Source organism: Helicoverpa zea, chromosome 18 (genome assembly GCF_022581195.2).
Source record: "Helicoverpa zea isolate HzStark_Cry1AcR chromosome 18, ilHelZeax1.1, whole genome shotgun sequence".
Lineage (NCBI taxonomy): Eukaryota > Metazoa > Arthropoda > Insecta > Lepidoptera > Noctuidae > Helicoverpa > Helicoverpa zea.
Genome location: NC_061469.1, coordinates 2,012,222 through 2,031,785, shown reverse-complemented (window position 1 = coordinate 2,031,785; position 19,564 = coordinate 2,012,222). Strand labels below are relative to the sequence as shown.

At 37.4% G+C, this 19,564-nt stretch overlaps 1 protein-coding gene across 1 annotated transcript in view; it reads left to right on the top strand.

Moving 5' to 3' along the window:
- The window catches only part of LOC124638986 (espin), a 55,289-nt gene that overhangs the window by 18,342 nt on the left and 17,383 nt on the right, over nucleotides 1–19,564 (top strand). Inside the window, exons 3-10 of the mRNA XM_047176168.1 lie at nucleotides 1,793–1,975; nucleotides 5,101–5,205; nucleotides 6,488–6,719; nucleotides 11,421–11,588; nucleotides 12,659–12,797; nucleotides 13,053–13,139; nucleotides 13,356–13,458; nucleotides 13,784–14,018. Of these exons, the coding sequence (XP_047032124.1) occupies nucleotides 1,793–1,975; nucleotides 5,101–5,205; nucleotides 6,488–6,719; nucleotides 11,421–11,588; nucleotides 12,659–12,797; nucleotides 13,053–13,139; nucleotides 13,356–13,458; nucleotides 13,784–14,018 (1,252 nt within the window). The remainder of the gene's footprint in view (nucleotides 1–1,792; nucleotides 1,976–5,100; nucleotides 5,206–6,487; nucleotides 6,720–11,420; nucleotides 11,589–12,658; nucleotides 12,798–13,052; nucleotides 13,140–13,355; nucleotides 13,459–13,783; nucleotides 14,019–19,564) is intronic.

Genomic DNA, 19,564 nt, shown 5'->3' with positions numbered 1-19,564 from the left:
TTCTTTCTTTCTTTCTTTCTATGGTTATTTTAAAACTTATGAGGCATAATTATGACGTCTGAAAATAAATTAAGTCTGAAGTTTATGATACTAGAAGTATTGAAATAAATTATTTTTCTACTCCATGGAAGAATAGGACGTGTTATATTTACCAAAGCTTAAACAATAGAAAATCACTGTAACTGTAGACGTTCGGCCGTTCCCAATATTCTACTATTATTGTATATTCTATCTCTCTACTGTTTTGCTTAATAGCATTTTGACATTACTTGTATGGGAACAGTGATATGATTCTACCCTTAGTAAGCATATAAACAGACAGACAGCTCATAGAAATTGCCCATTAGGGATATGTTTTTGTGATCATTAAAGCTTATGATGACATTTGACAATATTAAGAAAAGTAATGAGTAATTACACCCTTAAACCACCTTCACAGTCTGAAAAAGTACCTAAACCCCGATTCTTCTCAACCTTTTTACTAGCTACAGTATCACAAACAAATCTAGTTAGTCCAGTCTAAACTTTCATTTAGCTACACTAGAAACCCGCTTGATTGACGTAGCACCAACCATTTTACGCTGAACAACCGACAAAGTGCGCATTTATCTAGCGAGAGTGGTTCTGCGTATAAAAGAATATTATTTTAAATGGGTGCTTGTAAAGTCTGGTTTGTAATGCTTAGTGGAATTTTAATACCGTTAAAGATCCTACTTGGTGTTGTGTACGTGAAAGTTTGTATGTTAGTGTGTTTTGTGAATTCTAGCTCGAACGTAGCTCAAAAACTAGATTATTATTTATTATGTCATTACTTATCTTAATTACACTATTGTGAAGCTGAAGTATTTATTTATTTGCTTGAACCTGCTGATCGCAGAAAGTATTAGAGCGATGTAAAAATATATTTTAGTGATAGATAAACCTTTTGCCGATGTAGGCTATATGGATTAGTTTTTGACCGAGTGCACGTAGTAACGAAACCGCTGGGAGAAGCCAATTTTGGTATATTGAAAAAAATCGTGAATTCGTGTATTCATGAATTATACCTACTACAAAGCACGTAATTTCTAGCAATTTATACACAATAATAACCAAAATAAAGCAATAACTTCCAAATCCAAATAAATCAATAATTATACCATTCATAACACGCAGTCACGTATTCTACTAATGTCTTAATGGTTACAAATGAAAAACAATAACACAGATTTCGTAACTTAACCGAAGCGTTTTCACATTTCTCGTACGGAATTCTAAAATAGTGAATTTATAGCAATATTTATGATTCAGATATCGCTGTTACAACGTTGTGGTGAAATCTTTAACGTCATATCATTTTATTTGAATGCTCATGCGCAAGTGTCGGGCAAAATAATGCGTTTAGTGAAAACAATAAGACATTTTAGAATTTTGACGTAAATTATTGTGGTGACAGTATTTTTTTGCGAGGATTGTTGATTTAAAAGAAGTTTTGTGATCTAGTGCTTTGAAATGGAATCCAATAGAACGTTGCAATTTTGCGAATAAAGACAATTATTAATTGAGATGTATTATAAGTTTCTTTTGTATATTGTTTCTTAGGTTTATGAATAAGTACCTATGATTATTTATTTTTAGGCTTCGCTCTGCATAATTTAGTAGACTCTAATGGATCTCAGAAATTTCAATCTTAAATTAATATCTGTAAAAAGTTTTTTTTCTCCTTACCCTGCAAAACAGGAGCCTCTACTCGTAACTAAAAAGTAAACCGATGTATAAATTTTAATAATCTTTTCTTAATCCTCTTTTCTAGATAGTAGAACGAGGCGTAGATCCAAACGCGAGGGACGGCGACGGTGCAACTCCACTCCACTTCGCGGCATCTAGAGGGCACCTAAGCACGGTGCGCTGGCTGCTCAGACATGGTGCTAGGTTGCACCTAGATAGACACGGCAAGAGCCCCATTAATGATGCCGCTGAGAATCATCATTTGGAGGTAAGATAGATGGTTTTTTGGATAACTTTTGCGGTCTGTGAATTAGTCGGTACAAAGAATAGTTAGGTGTTCCTAATTCCTCTTTCTATATTTCATTGTAAATACCTTAGTATGAGTTCGTAGATTTATCCTTTGGCATTTCAATTATTTAAGTAATCTAATTCTGCTGATTAACATTGCAATATTGAGCTATTGCTAAGTTCTCCAGGACAATGAAAGTGATTCAATGAGAAATAAAAAAGGATACTTTATGGGAAATTCAAAATTTGTACTGAGTGCATGTACTTATGTATATTTGCGTCTCAGAAATGAATTTATTACTCATGTATAAAACACCATGCTTCAAAGTTTTCCACGAGATATAGAAAGTTTGTATTACACATACAATTAACTCGTACAAGGGAGCTGCGATGTATTAATTACGCTTTTGTCTCGAGTTTCTTTCGCCTTTCCTAGTTTCCAAGTATTCATGTCTTGTTTGTAAAGATTATAGTGTGTCAAGTTTGATGGGTATTGCTTGTTTTATAGATTAATATCATAGTAAACGATTTCATCGGCTTGAAAGTAAATTGAAATTCAATTAGATAGTAGCTAATTTCTAAGTTTTCCATGTCATTTTAACTGGAATGGAAGATTTTTTCAAAATAGGGTGATGTGAGAATGTAAACAAATGAATGATCATTTCTCAAATTCGACATCTTTGGTTTCACCTACATAAAGCGACAGTAATCTTGGAGTGTATGTTAACTGGATGAATGCAGTTATAAACATGAGTAAACGGTAAAAATACCGAATTGTCATACCACAAAATACGCTCTAAAAACGATGTGGATAAACTAAATCTCCAGATATTTTTAAGTACTTACTGAAATTTTATTTAGGGAGTTGTCAAAGACATGTCAGTTTTTACTACTTTACTTTAAAAGTGTTAGTTGCTAAACTATTCAATATTCTAATATTGCTTCATAGTTTTTTTTGTGGAGACCTCGAGACACCCGTTAGCCCCTCCATATGCTTCTAAGTATATCATCATCATCATTATCATCCTCCGAGCCTTTTCCCAACTACATATTTTGGGGTCGCCTTCCAGTCTAACCGGATTCAGTTGAGTACCAGTGTATTACAAGAAGCGACTGTCTATCTGACCTCTTCAACCCAGTTACCCGGGCAACCCGATACCCCTTGGTTAGACTGGTGTCAGGCTTACTGGCTTCTGACTACCCGCATGCTTCTATGCTTCTAAGTATATGTCAGATATTTTTACGTCGCGAGATGACTCCCGGCCACCGCAGGCGTGGGTCTGTGGGCGGTGAGTTCGGGTGGCTCATCGTCCCTCTGTCTTTCTAGACGACAGACCCGTGTCGACGGCGCGCGTTGTTCCACGCGCTCCTCAAAGAGATGTCAGCAACCCCAGCGGGGCCCAGCAGGGCCAAGGCCTGCCGGGGCTGCGGGTTGTTCGAAAGAGATACCGCGGCCCTGGTACATAAAAGGCCTATGACGGAACACGACGATTTTAGTCAGTAAGAGTCTGACACTCCCTCACCGCTGCTAACCCACAGCGGGAGGGGTCATTTGATGATTTTACGTCGCTAAAAAAAAAAAAAAAAGATATTTTTACGTCATCATTACCTATCTTCATATATCTCAGAATAATCAGTTCTGACATAAGACATAAGTACCAATATCACTTTCTACATATATCCATGTGTATGTATGGTACAAGTAAAGCTCACGTTTTGAAAGTATCACATTTCACTGGTCACACATCGTTGCGCTGTTTTCGGCGCGTGCGCACTTAATTGTTCCGTCTTAACACCGGTCAAGCTATTGAAAGTAAAATTGTGTACTTTGATGTGGTGCTAATGTATGCGTATAATACCTGCCTTCCAAACGCGGTTTCACTCTCATCCCGAGAGAATTTCCCGCATCAGGATAAATAGTTTCCTATGTAAAGTTGGACTCCAATGTATGTGTGCCAAACAGCTTATTTCATTTTTTCCTTACAGTGTGTTTGAGCACCGACTTACTTTTGTATATAATACTGCCTGTGTCCTGAAGTTCCATCCGCGTCCAAGGGACCAGTACCCGCATAAAAAGTAGCCTTAGTATATAATTTCTCATGCCCTCTGGAATGTGTAGGTACAACTTTTATTTTAGTTTTAGTTTCAGATTGGTATGTTTACCTACCTTTCCCCTATTAGAATAGATAGAATACCTACCTTTACTTTATGCAGATTATCTAATTTTCTAGCTGATCTAGAATTTATCAGTATATTTCTCCAGTGCACTTAATTGATTATTTATGCTAAAAGCAGACTAAAAACAATGAAAGTGACATTTTTAGTTCTAAAGTTAAATCCTATCCGACATGCTCTCACTTTCTTCGGCCATTAAATTAAAAATACACATTGATTCAGGATTTGAATGTCTGGGTCAACTAATTTTAGTTTTTTTCACAAAATGCAAGCGTCCAACTTGTTTTTTATTATTATTTTAACTTCTGCTGTGTTATTTCTTAATTAAGCGGCTTTAATGGAGAGAGAATATGTAGAAATACGAAAGACAAGAAAGGATAGGTATACTTTGGTTACTATTATCCGACTGCGGGAGGTAGTACCCCTAGTATCTTTGTTTCACAAATTGGTCACTTCACAGTTCAGAAAATATGACCTTAACCGACCTCTGACTTCAAAAACCATTACAATACAGCAGGTATGTGTCACTTCCTGAAACGAATTGAATTTATCATACACAGGTCAATGTCATTTATTATTTTAGCACAGTGGAATTTTTTCGTTGGAAAAATCATTGTTAGATTTCATCAGATACTAGTGGTTTTCCCGCGGTTGGAATCGCGTCCCGAGGGAGTTTATTTACATACCCGAATATTATGTGTATTATGTTTCTCCTAGCCGGGCAATGACGCCCGATTTTTCGGCACAAAGAAAATACGCCAGCGAGAAAAGACTGTCAGCTACATGAGCTTTCTGTGAGCTTATATTGGATTAAACGTTATGACACCAATAATGTACAATGCTTATTAGGTACTCTTTGGGACAACTTTAGACCGATAAGGCCGATATTGTTACTATGTTCTTTTAATAGTTTTTGGTGTTTGTCCACAGTGTTTGAACGTGCTGGTAGCGGCGGGCGCGGCGGGGCCGGACAGCAAGCAACTCTCTTCGTACAAGGCGATACACTCCTGCGCATGTGCGCCGGGGGAGGCACGAGTAAGTTTATTTTCATCCTAAATAATCTTTTATAGTGGGACCAGTTAGTTATGGGACTCCAGTGTTTAATTCATCCCTATATCTGGTATCTAGCCATTTGAAATCATAATTTCTCCACACTACGATTGTCATAAGTAATGATGATGTCCTCTGAGGTTAGCCAACTGCGCAGGACATATTATAGAGCACAAGCATTTGCGACGACGCAGGTGCACTCACTATTCCTTCACTCTCACAGCCCGTTGGGACGGTTAACCGACATGACCGAAGAGATCAGGCACAAGACCGAATTTAACGTGCTCTCAAGTAATACAGTCTCCTTAACCTGGTCCTAAAAATAATAAATACTTCTAAAGTCAGCTTCCTATGTTGTCCAATTTATTATATTACTAGCTTTTGCCCGCGACTTCGTTCGCGTGGAATAGTGACTTCCGGCAGATTTTTGGTTTTACCCACATAGTTCCCGATCTCGCGGGATTTTTGAGAAGTTCCCGCTCCCGCAGGATTTTTGGGATAAAAACTATCCTATGTCCTTTTTCGAGTTCCAAACTATGTCTGTACCAAATTTCATCCAAATCGGTTCAGTAGTTTAGGCGTGACGGAAAGACAGACAGACAGACAGAAAGACAGACAGACAGACAGAGTTACTTTCGTATTTATAATATTAGTTTGGATAAACAGTTTTCAATTTCATATCATAAAATACTTACATTAGTCCTATTATAAAATATTACATAAATTCGCAATTAGGCTCAGAACAATTCTTATTGAAAGGCAAAATATTCAAGTATCAACAGTTCTCGGATTGTTAAACGTACTTTTTTACTGTAGTTTCCAGAACAGCATTGAACTGACGACCTTTCAATCTCCGACTGTATCTAAATCGTATTTGCTTTACTTTATATCGTTTTGTTCAGTTTTTTGTTTTTTTGGTGTTCAGTGGTTACGCAAAGATTACACAGTTGGATGTTACTAAAGTTTTCTTTATATTGTGTTCTTGTATTATACAATAGGGTATCGTTGGATGATGCCAGTGATTCTATTTGTGTATCTTTACGTATTTAGAGTATATTTCCGTGATTTGTTCATCTTAAAAGCTAACAAGTTTTAGTTCGTCTAGATAGCTATTTGGAAAACCTAAATACATACACTACTTTAGTGTCCCAAGACTTCTCGCATTCGGCGAGACATCTTATACAAACCGTTATCGAACGAGTGCAACATATATTATTTATTTCACGTTACTCCTCAAAAACTAACATCACCATTCCTAAAATTTCAGTGCGCCTTACCAAACTGCATCAACGCGAACGGGACTCGGTCCCCCTTCTACCTGCACGCGCCAGAGAGGGAGCGTCGCAATTCCGTGCAGGAGCGGCGCGGGTCCCTGCCGTCCACTGTGGGTAGCATCAGCTCGGCGCGCTCGGGCCCCGCTGATGGCTTGTACGTCAACCCCATGAGGGCTACTTCGACTAGTGTGACGCATCATAGCTCTTCAGGAGAGGAGAGTTCAGGTAATTATAAATTCCCTTTCCTAAACTGGGGACCCGGTCTCCCTCCTACCTGCACGCGCCAGAGAGGGAGCGTCGCAATTCCGTGCAAGAGCGGCGCGGGTCCCTGCCGTCCACTGTGGGCAGCATCAGCTCGGCGCGCTCAGGCCCCGCTGATGGCTTGTATGTCAACCCCATGAGGGCTGCTTCGACTAGTGTGACGCATCACAGCTCTTCGGGGGAGGAGAGTTCAGGTAATTTTTGGTTGTGCTTCCTTTTTTACTTATCGATACACTATATTGCCTCTCTTCTTTCATATTAAGACAAAATGGGAAGAAATATAATCAGAAGTGGTGGTGCTGGTTTGAAAAAGTTTCAACAGAAATATGATGCTAGTAGGTTTGAATAACATTGGGGATAAACAGTAGTTGAGTACTACTATATATTACTAGTACCTAGTATAAAACTTATTGAATCAGTGCTCCATAGGTACCTTGAAATATCAAGTTACGGTATCTTGTAGATACCTATACCTAGTTTATAAATCTCATATTTAAAAACTGATTAAAGACAGCAAAGATCATCTTGAATCAAATGCATAAGCATTGATTTCGTCAAAACAAAAAAAAAAATAACCACACAAACATATCATAACATCCGAATTAAAACCTCTACCAATAACGCACGTATCCATAAGAAATCGTCTATAAATACCGAATTTCTTATACCACCAGTATATTAGGCACTTTTACTTTCCAATACCGAGGAGATTAGTGAGGAAAGTAAGAGTCACGACCGGAGCTCGATTACGTAGCAAGGTCGACTGCGGGCGGTAAAGATGTGGGTCCGTTGCGGCGAGCATGTTTTGTAAGAAGTAGTGATCGCTGGGATAAGAATGTGCGTTTGATTGTTTAGGTACTTATAGTGTACCTAGGTAGATTGTGGCAGTGTTTTACTGAAGTAACTAAAGAATTCTTGTTTTTTGTAATAAATCATCAGTGTTTAGGGAACTTTTTACACTTTCTTGTAGAGTTAAAGTAGATTCAGTCTAAATACAGTCGCATGTATGAATATAAAAATCAATGCTATGTTTTTTATCCTACATTATATTTACAAAATCCTTTACAGTTCCTAGCATAAATTTTTAACAGTGCCTACTCTATACACATTATATAATATAAATCCAAAACAAAATACAGTTCACGCCATAACAAACGTAACATCGCTTAAAACCTGCTCGCCGCAATGAACCACGGACCTAGTCCTAACGTAACATACTGTACAGTTACTTAGACACAACTTGTTTCATGTTGAGTATTATTACGACAAGATGAGCATGGGAACAGGCTGATCTTGATCGACAAAACGGTTTTTCTAAAGCCGTACTTGTTTCTAAACTGGTTTGCGAAATTTTTAGGCTGTTTTTTTGGTGAACTTACGTCCCCACTCAGAGACATTTAATGTTACTTAAGCCATTCCTTAGTGAAGGATTTGTATGACATTCCGTCACTAAGGAGTGACTTAAGTAATCATTAAATGTGTCTGAGTGGGGAGGTTAGTTTTTTTATTATTTTGTAAGTTTGTATGTAGGGGATAATCTACGAAACCGCTGGTCGGATTTCCAAAATTCTTTGACTGATAGGTAGCTACAATGTTCCTGAGTGCCATAGGCTATATTTTATGCCGGTACGGGCAGTAGTTCCCACGGGACGCGAGTGAAACCGCGCGAATACGGGTCGTGTTAATATATAATAAACTGTAAGTCTGTATGTATATGTAATAGATATGTCGATGATGAAATCTTTTCAATATGAATGCCAATTCATTAATGAATATCCAATCTTAATGTAAACTTTCACAATCCTATTTATTACATTAGAACTCCTCGATGTACATAATCACATCTTGAATGTAGTTAAAAACCTATTCCTTGTACATACCAAAGCAACAAATATGTTAGTTCTTTTTGTGAAAATTAAAAAAATCATTTTATGAATGACACAATATCATTACATATCTACTTAAGTAAAAAACTTACTGCCTATTTATTCGCCCCAGTTCAATTAACAGCTGAAATTCAGCTACCAATTAAAATGAGGTAACTCGCTAGTGTGAAAACACGTAACTTAGTAAGAATTCTGAGAATAACATCATAACCTAACATCAGACATTCCTTGCCGTTACTTCATACCTTTTTCAGCGGTCGTAAATATCTATACGCAATGTTACATTATCAGCTAACTGTATTACGGGCTAAGCAGTAACTTGGTTCAATTGTTACTAGAATATTCACACATTACTTTACCTCACTTCTCACGGACAGGTCTGAAAAGTCGTGGTGTATCCTTTCATACTCTTGTAGTCTCTATCTCTGGACCAATATTAAGTTTTCCAGGTTTGAGACTCTCGTGGTATTTTTGCTGGTGTTTTGCGAACGTTCCAAAGACTTATCTGAAGCACAGCGGAGGACGAGTCATGCGTGTTATAAAGATTTATTTGCTTGCCTTACAGGTGTCACTTAATTTTCTGATAAATAACACCAGTTAGCTTAGTAAGTTTATTCCAAACCAGAATCAAATCCCCAACGCCGTGTTTCTATGCATCATACTTATTCACCTATAAATCATAATCCATTCACGAAAAGCATGACGGACACGAACTCACTAGCTATATACCATTACATTAACCAGCCAAACGCGTGAAAAATCGACCGCGTCTAATCGTAACACGACGGAAGTGAGTCGCCAGGAAGCGCACGCGCATCTTTAGGTAATGTTGCACCCCATTGAGCAGTCGCTTTCCTGCCGCCGTCGCGAGCGGACGTGCTCCGCGCTCCCGAATTTGAAAATAGAACACTAGCAATGTGTACATCACATCGCTTGTATTCTTGTTTCTTTTTTACTTTTGTGACTGGTTTCCGTTCATGTTTTTGGAGTCTGGTCTTCTAAAGATGGATGTAGCCAAAAGATCTGTGATACAAGACTGGGTGGATGTTGTTGATTTTGAATACGGTGTGTTTAGTGATTCATTTTAAATTGTTATACTATCTATATATTTCGAAAAGGATATGCTTTTATAGGTATTGTATTTATGTATTTATTTATCTATTTCACAAGAATATATCATACAGCACTTTTTATATTTTGGCCTCAACAAAATCTCCTCTTACAAAATCTTCAGGGGTTAAAACTACCTATTCAAAATATTAACATATGGAAGAAGGAAGAGCCTGTCGGAAATTATAGGTGTTACGCAAACTACAGCATATCCTGGGTGCTTAGCACTGATTAGCGGCTTATGCATCGGAACTAATTGATTCATACTTTGTACACGCCTTGATAAAGACCAGTACACGGTACTTCCTCATGGAAATAGTATTCAATAAGAAAGAAGATGGAAAAAATATCATAACAATGCTAGTAGATATCCTTGTATAGCAGTTATTTGACCATGAGACCTATAGCTTGATAATGAGAGAAATAGGGGATCAAAACATATCAATCCAACATTTAAATCCTACCTTATTTCAATTGATCTTCATACAAAGGTTTGTCCACATTGATTCGCTCAAATGCGTGGCACATTTGAGCAATCCTAGCAATGTGTAAGAAGAGACCTGTTCCCAGCAGTAGTATGATAGAAAAGACTGATGATGATAACTCAACGTTACATGGAACTCAATCAATGTAGAACTGTAGGTAGTTGGGGTAGATGTATATCATCCAAAAAAACGGGTAATGTTATATGATGCTACTGCACTTATCCTTTAAATGATACAAGTACAATTTTCACTAATCTTCTTTACGCAATATTCTTACTTACTAATAGGTGTGAAGTGTTAATTATAAATTGCACTGGATTACCTGACGGCAAAGAATTGGCTTTGTGTAATCGTAATCTTATACGTAATACGGATAATTCAGCTTCACGCTATGTAGTCTAATTTGTCTGTCAATCAATATTGATTGTAGCAATCGGTAAAGTATACAGGGTGTGTCGTTCACAATCACATTAAATCCTATCGCATATACTTTATGATATTCTATGGCGAATTGTAAAAAAAATAACCTAATCCATTCAGTGGTTTAACCACAGGAGTCATTTTTCGTTTTTATAATTTATTTAACATCATGTGTAAAGCAGAGATAAAGTTAGAATATTTTGATCAGTTGACAGCTGTCAGTTTTCAAGGGAGAATATCAGTTGTTTGTAATGACTGACTTTCATATGGTGTTCTAATTTTCTCACATTTTTATTCTATTTACTTTGTTTGAAAAATGCATTTTTTTATTTTTACGTATTTTTCTTTGTGTTAATCGACATATATTAACCAGTATATTAACGCATTTCATTTAATGTGATTGTGAACGACACACCCGATATACATTGTACTAGTATTTGTTTATAAGTAATTCCTGGGATTTTGTAAGCGAGCGTTTTAAATATTTAGTTGCATTACTTCTAGGCCCTTGCAGAATGATCATCTTCTAATAACTAATCTATCTAAGCACTAAGATTACCAACATTGAAAGCCATTTTTTATTAAATTTATACTTGCTAGCTTTGTAAAAGGTCAAGAAAGACCTTTGCCGCTAAAATACGCCCAAACCCTAGCAAGCCAATAGAATCGCTATTCTCTTTTACCGACTTCCCAAAATGGATAAGGTTCTCAATACGGATGTTTCTATGAAAAGCCAACCATATAACCATTATATTTTCCAACAGCCTGTTCAGCATCAGACGCCGACAACTCTGGAGGGTGGTTCCTCCACAACAACAACACCAGTTCTGGAGCACCAGCAGCCTTGTACCAGCGAGTGAGGGACCTGTTCCACACGCGTTCTCCAGGACCCAGGGTCCCTGCTGAAGGGCAGGAAGCTCCCGCGATGACTGGTAAGATGCAAGAAGCAAGTAAAGATAGGGACTGTCTTTGGGATCATTCTGGAGTAGATATTATACATAGGTCTTACATTCCGTCGTGGTAGTATATTTACCTGGATGTAAGTTTTTGATAGCTCCACGTCACATGACAATTTATGAATAACATACCTACACTTTTTCAGTAAACACACGAAATTTTAAATAGCCCTCATAAATCGAAATGGCGAAGTTAATTTTTGTTCAAATTGTAACCGGTCAATAGGTACCTATCTTCAAACTCAAAAACTTTTTTTTATACTTGGCTTCGAAACTCTTTTTGAACGTAAAAAATTACCCTTTATACGCCCATCCCTCACCACTTCCTATGTGGATTGCTGGGAAGAAGTGGCGCAACAAGCTCTCAAGCAACTTTCTCTTCGTAAATACCAATAAGTAGTTAGAATTAAATAATTCCCCAGGATCGAGGCAGTCTGAGGAGCCAGAAGATTCTATAATGACTGGTAAGGGGTCATAGAATTACCGCCAGCTTCTATTCATCAAACATTTCTAGAACCTTTCACTCTTTTAAGTCATTGGCTGGTTTATTTTTTACATGTGTATTTATTTTTACAGGCTTGTTCTTATCATTGCATTATAAGCTAGACGGTATCATTTAAGTTCCAATTTTTGTATAAACGTTTATTATTTTGTTCGGATATTCCATTTTCATAGTCTTCCAAACTTTCAACATTACTACATGCAAATCTTCACACGGCTTCAACTGTGGGTTCAATAAGATCCAAAAGTCTTGGTCCTTTCGCACTTCATCGCCCGCTTGAATAATGATAAATTTTGCATATATTTGTAACATATCGGTATTTGTGCATATGATCATGTTGTAAAGAAGGGTTTGGGTGTAAACGTGAATGGATATAATGAAAGGTGAAGACCAAAGAGACGATTGATAGCTTGTGTGAAAGTCGATGTTGCTAGAAAGAATGTGACTTGTGAGTGTGAAGTATGGCTGAAGAAAACATGCTGCGCCAACACCAAATAAAAATTGGGATAAGGGTAGGAGGATGATGATGATGTTATTTGTGCAGTGAAAGCAGAAATCCACGGCTCGGCAGAGGCGACGACTGTGCAAGAGCAGTCAGATAGTGACAGCGGTGCTGAGGCTACTAGGCGTGATCATCATTACGAGGATATCTACGTGCCTAGGGAGGAACATCAGAGGCGAAGGTTAGTATAGATTCTAATTCTCCCCTTAATTTTTTTCTAAGTAAAGAAGCAAGTAAATTGTAAGACAAAGTCAATAATTGTTACACAACCAACTGTGTTCATTGCATCCCCGTCCCGGGAGAGCAACTTTATTCAACTGGAAAAAAGTAACTTATTTAATCAGGCTCTAGAATATCAGTGTACCTTTCATCGCATTTATACTATTAAGTAAGAATAATTATTATGACATTGATTTTTTGGTTTATTGGTCAACAGGAGCAGTTCTCGCGACTCCGGCAGCCACAGCAGACCCGGCAGCGCCGCTCTCGTGGTGGACTACAGCACGAAAGACAGTACTGATAGGTAAGCTACACCTCTATGTGAAAAATGTGACTAAAATGGATGAGCTACTCTTGTGCATTATGAGGTTTACAAATGACATGCATAGTCATTAACACAACTATAGCTCACCAGCTTTCGTGAGATATAATACCTATACCCCGCACTCTCAAGAAGTTTACTCTCAGGTCTGCTCTATTCATAGCTTAAGAATTTGAAACAATTTTGTTTTTGTCGCAGTGCAAGCAAGGCATACGAGGAGGTATCTCCGGCATCAGAGGCGCAGACCAAATCATCGATAGCCACAAAACTGGCAGCTCTGACACATAAGGCACAAAACTTTGTAAGTACATATTTTTTTTCATATATTTGTTATATACGTCTTGGACCCCGAATATCCTTGAAATGTGCCGTGCTAAGCTATTTTTAGAAGGTTGTTTCAAAAATAAATAGAGAGTGGGGATAAATCTTGAGTAATGATGCAGCTATGGCTTATACCTTGATGATGTCGCGTATCAGGGGCGCTTCCAGCTAGCTACGGTGATCCATTCTATTAACATTTACATTTGCTTCACATTAAAATCTGCTAACTTTATGCAACCGTTTTCAAAATTAACCACGGTTTCTACTAACTCCCTTTCTCTATACGGCCTTCTCTTTGCCCACAGGCCAGCCGAATCTCATCAGCGGCTGGCAGCCGTCGCGCCTCAGTCTCAGACGAGGCGACCGTAGTAACCCAAGCTGCTTCAGCCTCATCAGGCGTATCCTCTGGCGGCAGTTCAGGAGACGAGGCACCTCCTCCGCCACCCCCGCCACCTGCACCGCCGGCGCCCCCTGCGCCACCACCGCCGGTGGTCTTAGAGGAACCGGCGTTGAAGCCGTCTGAAGTCCGCGGGAGATTGGGTAAGTGGTCTCATTGGTGGTGGTAAATTCTAGGTATTTAAGTAGATGTTTTTGTAACGAAAGCAGGTAGGCCATATGATGCTTGTGTAAGCTCGGGAGTGCTGAGTGGGGACCGATTCATACAAACAAACATTATAAGTATGAACATTTAAAGGTGTATCGAGTTCACCTGCTTACGTGAAATAAAACATCTATACCAGGAGTACAAAGTGATGATATGTGTCGAATATAAAATAAATGAAAATTGAATTTACTTGTTATTTACTGATGTGAACGAATTTTATTAAGTAGATACTACAGTATTGCATTTAAAATTCAGCTATTGTCAGCCCTATTGGTATGAAATCAAAAGCATTAGAGCACATGTGTACTGGAGTATTTATAAAAGTTTCCGTTAATATACATTCACTGAATTATTTCGTATTTTAGTCGTATATTTCCTATGTTAGTAGAAACAAGGGTATACGACTTTTTAAAGCGAGAATCGTACTTTGAATAAGAGCATCCCCTACTTCAGACCGAACTGTAGGCCAATTTGCGTGATGGATTGCTGACAGACTTGTTCAGACTTGACTTAATGGTTCTGATTCCGGCCGTATTGATCATGTCACTGTCATTTATCACTACACTGATTTACGAGCCCGATCAAACTATTATTGGGCGACTAAAAGTTAGCAGTCTGCTGGGGCTTTAAGCTAGGTTTGAATATGACAACAGGCTGTACTTAAAGGTCTTCATAAAGGTCATAACGGTAAATAGGCCGTTTTTGACTACGTACTTAGATATCTACGATATACTTTAAGCAAGAAAAATAGTTATGTAGGTACCTACTGATAGATACATACTGTAGGATACATTTATGTCAAAGAAACTTCCTCAAAATGACTAAGAAAATTTAAAGTCCACAAGATTTCCACATCAGATTACCCAATTACCTAGTCACTTTGACCAAATTACTAAAACTCTCCCTTTCAATCCTATATCAGCGTGCAAATCACGGAAACAAACAAAAAACTACCGAAAAATTAACATAAACCTCATTGTAATACCTAATTGTGTCTTAATTAGAAAATTTGACACCGCCTATTTAATATTAATAGAAAGAAATTAAAGCAGTAATGTAATGCGTTTACTTTCTACAGAAATGGGCAGTTAGTAACGTTCTGATTGTACACTCGAAACAATAAAATATACCACTCAGCTTGTATTTAAAAGTTGCTGTACTTTCCATTTTATATGAACTGGTTTTTTTGCGGATTAAGAGCGGAGTTGGGATTTTTCCAATACCGAGGCGAGTGGCAAGGTTCAAATTCGCCAATTAAACTTCACTTGACAAAACATAGTTAGATGTCAATATGGTAAGACAAACATTAGCAATAACAGAATGCTAAGTTTGAATGTAGATGGATATACAGGTAAAGATAGACCAAGGAAAAGATGGATACATAGCCTGAAAGAGGACGATCAAGAAGAGAGTGGATGTTAGTATGACGGCAGACAGAGAGGAATGGAAGCGGAAAACATATTGAGCCGACCCCAAAAACTTTGGGAAAAAGACCAAGGCAAGAAGAAGAAGAGGTCCTTCATATTTTGTGGAACCTAGGTACCTTTACACCGCAAACGAATGAAGCGAAACACAGTAGAAACATTACCAGCAATAAAACACAAAGTATAGATAGAGTACATTGCAGTTTAACTGCATCTGTCGAAAGTGGTGGAAAAGCATTAATTACACGCGAAAGTTAACGCGGCGACCCATTAAGACTAGACCGATGTCTACTTGAAACTAGAATCAACTGCGCTTCTATAGTTCGGCCATTCAGAGAATGCGTTCCTGACACGTCGCGATTGAACTGACGACGTAACTTTGCAATGGCGTTGCAGTTACGATAAAAATATTTTTGCTGGTTGTTTACCGTTTTAACAATTGAGGAGCATTAAAACAACATTATTATATCAATAATCAATGAATGTTATTACGTCGTCAGTTCAATCGCGACGTGTCAGGAACGCATTCTCTGAATGGCCGAACTATAGTAAGCTTTATGCGTTGACTCACTACAATAACTTACTTGTGCTTGAGTGGTTTGTATGTGGGTTACTGAATTTAGTTGACGTTGGAAGACATGCAAAATGATGTAGAAGATTAGATTAGTATTGTTATGTTGGCCTTTTTTTTTTTTATGGGAAATCATCAAATGACCCCTTCTGCTGTGGGTGCAGCGTGAGGAAGTGTCAGACTCTTAGTGACTATAATCCCCCCATGTTTCTTCTTAAGCTAAAATAGCAAGAGAAGTTACGTTAGTCCGAGATAACAGTCAATTAGATTTTAATTTTAGAAAAGAAACTATACCTATCTTCTATGTCTGTTATAAACTGAAAAAATATTGCGATGAAGTCTTAAATCCAAACTTTGTTTTGTCTCCTTTAAACAAGCTCCTATGACAGCAAATAAGCTGGCGAGAAAACTATTAGATTAATGTAGGTCATTGATCTCTGAATTCTGTAACCGATAACGGCTGTCCCAATATTATATCTATCTATTGTTATGCTTACTAGACATAGGAATTTGACATTACTTGTATGGAGTTGTACCATTCTCCCTTTTTTTAAGGATGTCAAAAATCATCAAATGACACCTCCCGCTATGGGTTAGCACCAGTGAGGGAGTGTCAGACTCTTACTGACTAAAAACCGTCGTGTTCCGTCGTAGGCCTTTTATGTACCAGGGCCGCGGTAACTCTTTCGAACAATCCCGCAGCCCCGGCAGGCCGCTGGGGAATATTCTACCTCTAATAAGCAAATAAACTTATACATAGAATATTAGGAATGGCCGTAACTGTGTAATCTTCCCGTCATCTATATCTGATACATTATCTTTATCAATTAAATACCATGACACTACAGCTACCCTATCATATTTATGGAACTTTCCTCGTCATATCCGCTTTGAAACTTAAATACAAGCCTATCTTACGTAGGTATATTAATAACAAAGTTGTCACAAACGTTATATCGACGGCTCCTAAGTATACTGAGTCAACTAACAAATTTTGCGAATTGCACTTTTTTGTGTATTTACAATATTGTTATTGTTATTTGTGTTAATACACAAAAAAGTGCAATTCGCAAAATTTGTTAGTTGACTCAGTATACTTAGGAGCCGTCGATATATGGTGTTCACTTTATGTAACAGTTGAATAAGTGTATCACAAGTAATGCGGGTTCGTAGTGGGGGTTGGATAATTTAATTTTGTTTATTTTTTGACAGACCTTATGCAATGTGTAAGTGTAATTTGAAGTGAAATTACTTTATTTTTTAGGTTACAAGGGTTTTTATGTAAGAATGTTTGATATCACTATATCAAAGTCACCGCGATAAATGTTAAAAATATTCGGTCCTGAACCTTTTGACTATGACTGAGTGAAAGTAAAGGAAAATATCTTGAGGTTTAAGTCTGAAATCGCCAATCGATTTGAGAAAACCTTGACAGGCTTAATAGGTGATTAAACCTGTGGCTCACGCCATAAGAAGAGAAGAAGCAAATCCTCCATGAGTTAGCGTAGTGATTTGCACTTATTCCTTCTTTTTTTTTAAATAAATCATGTATTACATAATTTGATCATAATTTTCTATAAGTGCTGATACATATTTGGCTGAACTAGAAGAAGTCTCTGCCCAGCAGTGGGATAATGCAAAGGCAGATAACATTAAATCTAGAATTTATGGGAGATTTCTACCATTGCTCTCTTTACCAGTACTTTTCCACACCTTACTGGTAGCTATTATAAAACTGAATGACGCAGTCTATTCAGTGTTGCCACATATAACCAGTGTTTAGAAAGCGACCGTGATCTAGACGTGCACTTGACTTTATTACTACAGAAACTTGGGTGTTTTGTTTTATATAATAAAGCTATTTTGTTGGTGTTGAGAAAAACTAGAAAAATTGTTTATAGTTTTCCAAAAATGGAGTAGCGTAGCATTTGTATTTATGTACACTAGCTTCTGTCAGCAATATCACTCGCGTCCTGTGAGAACTACTTGACCCACCCGGATAAAAATTTTACTAGGTATAGCCTTCCTCGACCATGCAATGCACACTGACTGTATTAAACTGTTTTTTTTTTTTCAAATTAGCCTTTTAGTTCCTGAAATCAGCGTGTACCAGAATTACTAACAAACTCGAATCTTCAGCTTATACCTAACTACCTACAGATCCTTATCCAAGTGCGTGAAATAGTTCGCTAAAGATATAAAGAAAGTCACGGCAATCAGCTCGTATAAATAAATCACTTAAATCCTATAAGGCCTTATCAAGCAGTTGCTGGGTATTTCAAGCCAATTACAGAATCTACTATCATTGTAATACAATGCTTTGTTTTCTAAGTGTACAATCATCTTGATCAAATTCCTTATTGGGAAGTGCACGACCGATTCTCGAAGCCGAGATAGGTCTAACTGAATTCTGGTTTTTGTATTCCATAATGTAGGTATACTTTAGTAGTCTTTTCTCGCGGTTTCAGCTGTTGCGATAAAGATCGGCTTTTAAGCGACCCCATTCGAAACGTCGCCGTCGTTGTTATTACATCGATTCACTGTAACAATCAGTAAATTTGGGATTTATAGTATTAGGTAGGTACCTTTATAGTTGTGATTTATAGTTGTGGCACTCATGACCCTCATTCATTCCTCCGCGACACATGCCAATACGTTACGATACATCTGATAATTCAATATATTTAGTATATAGTAATCAGATGCGCCCTGCAAGGGTGAATTATGTAGGTATAGAGAACTAGGAACATTTGGAAAAAAGTAAATAAATAATTTTAATCATGAGTACGTTCTATTCTATTTCTATTTATTTATGGTAAACAATATAGACGCCTGTGTCAGTGAAATGAAAAGCAAATATAAAAAAACAATTGATTTTATAGTCATTTCTAGCAATTTTGACAAATAAACTTTTAAATCAACAATGTTTTATTTTTGGTGTCCAAATATCCGTAATCGAATTACAAAAGACAGATAAACAGCAAAAACTTTGCGAAATTCGCTTTTCATGCGGAAATCATTTCAATACAATATTTGAATCTAGGAGGAAAATCACCTACCATTTGAGTTGACCCGTTATTTATGTATAAATGATTTTATACAGACCAGATCGAAGATGTTTATTTAAGATGGTATAACTGTTACTTGTACCTACAAAAGGACACCAGCGGTAATTACCAGTCGTCATTTATGATGTGAGTTTGTGAGGAAGGTGATGAGCATGAATGTGGATGGATATAGTTAGAGAACCACCGAAGAAACGATGGACAGATTTTTTGAAAGTCGACATGGCTAGAAAGAATGTTACTTGTGCGAGACGGCAGAAGAGAATGGAAGAAGAAAACATGCTGCGCCGACCCCAAATAAAATTACGATAAGGATAGGAAAATTACGTATTGTAACGTAATTAAGTCTAAAAACAATGGGTTCAGTACAATTTGGCGAACACTTACACCTAGTTTAAGCCGGTGAAACGGCTTTAATTAGT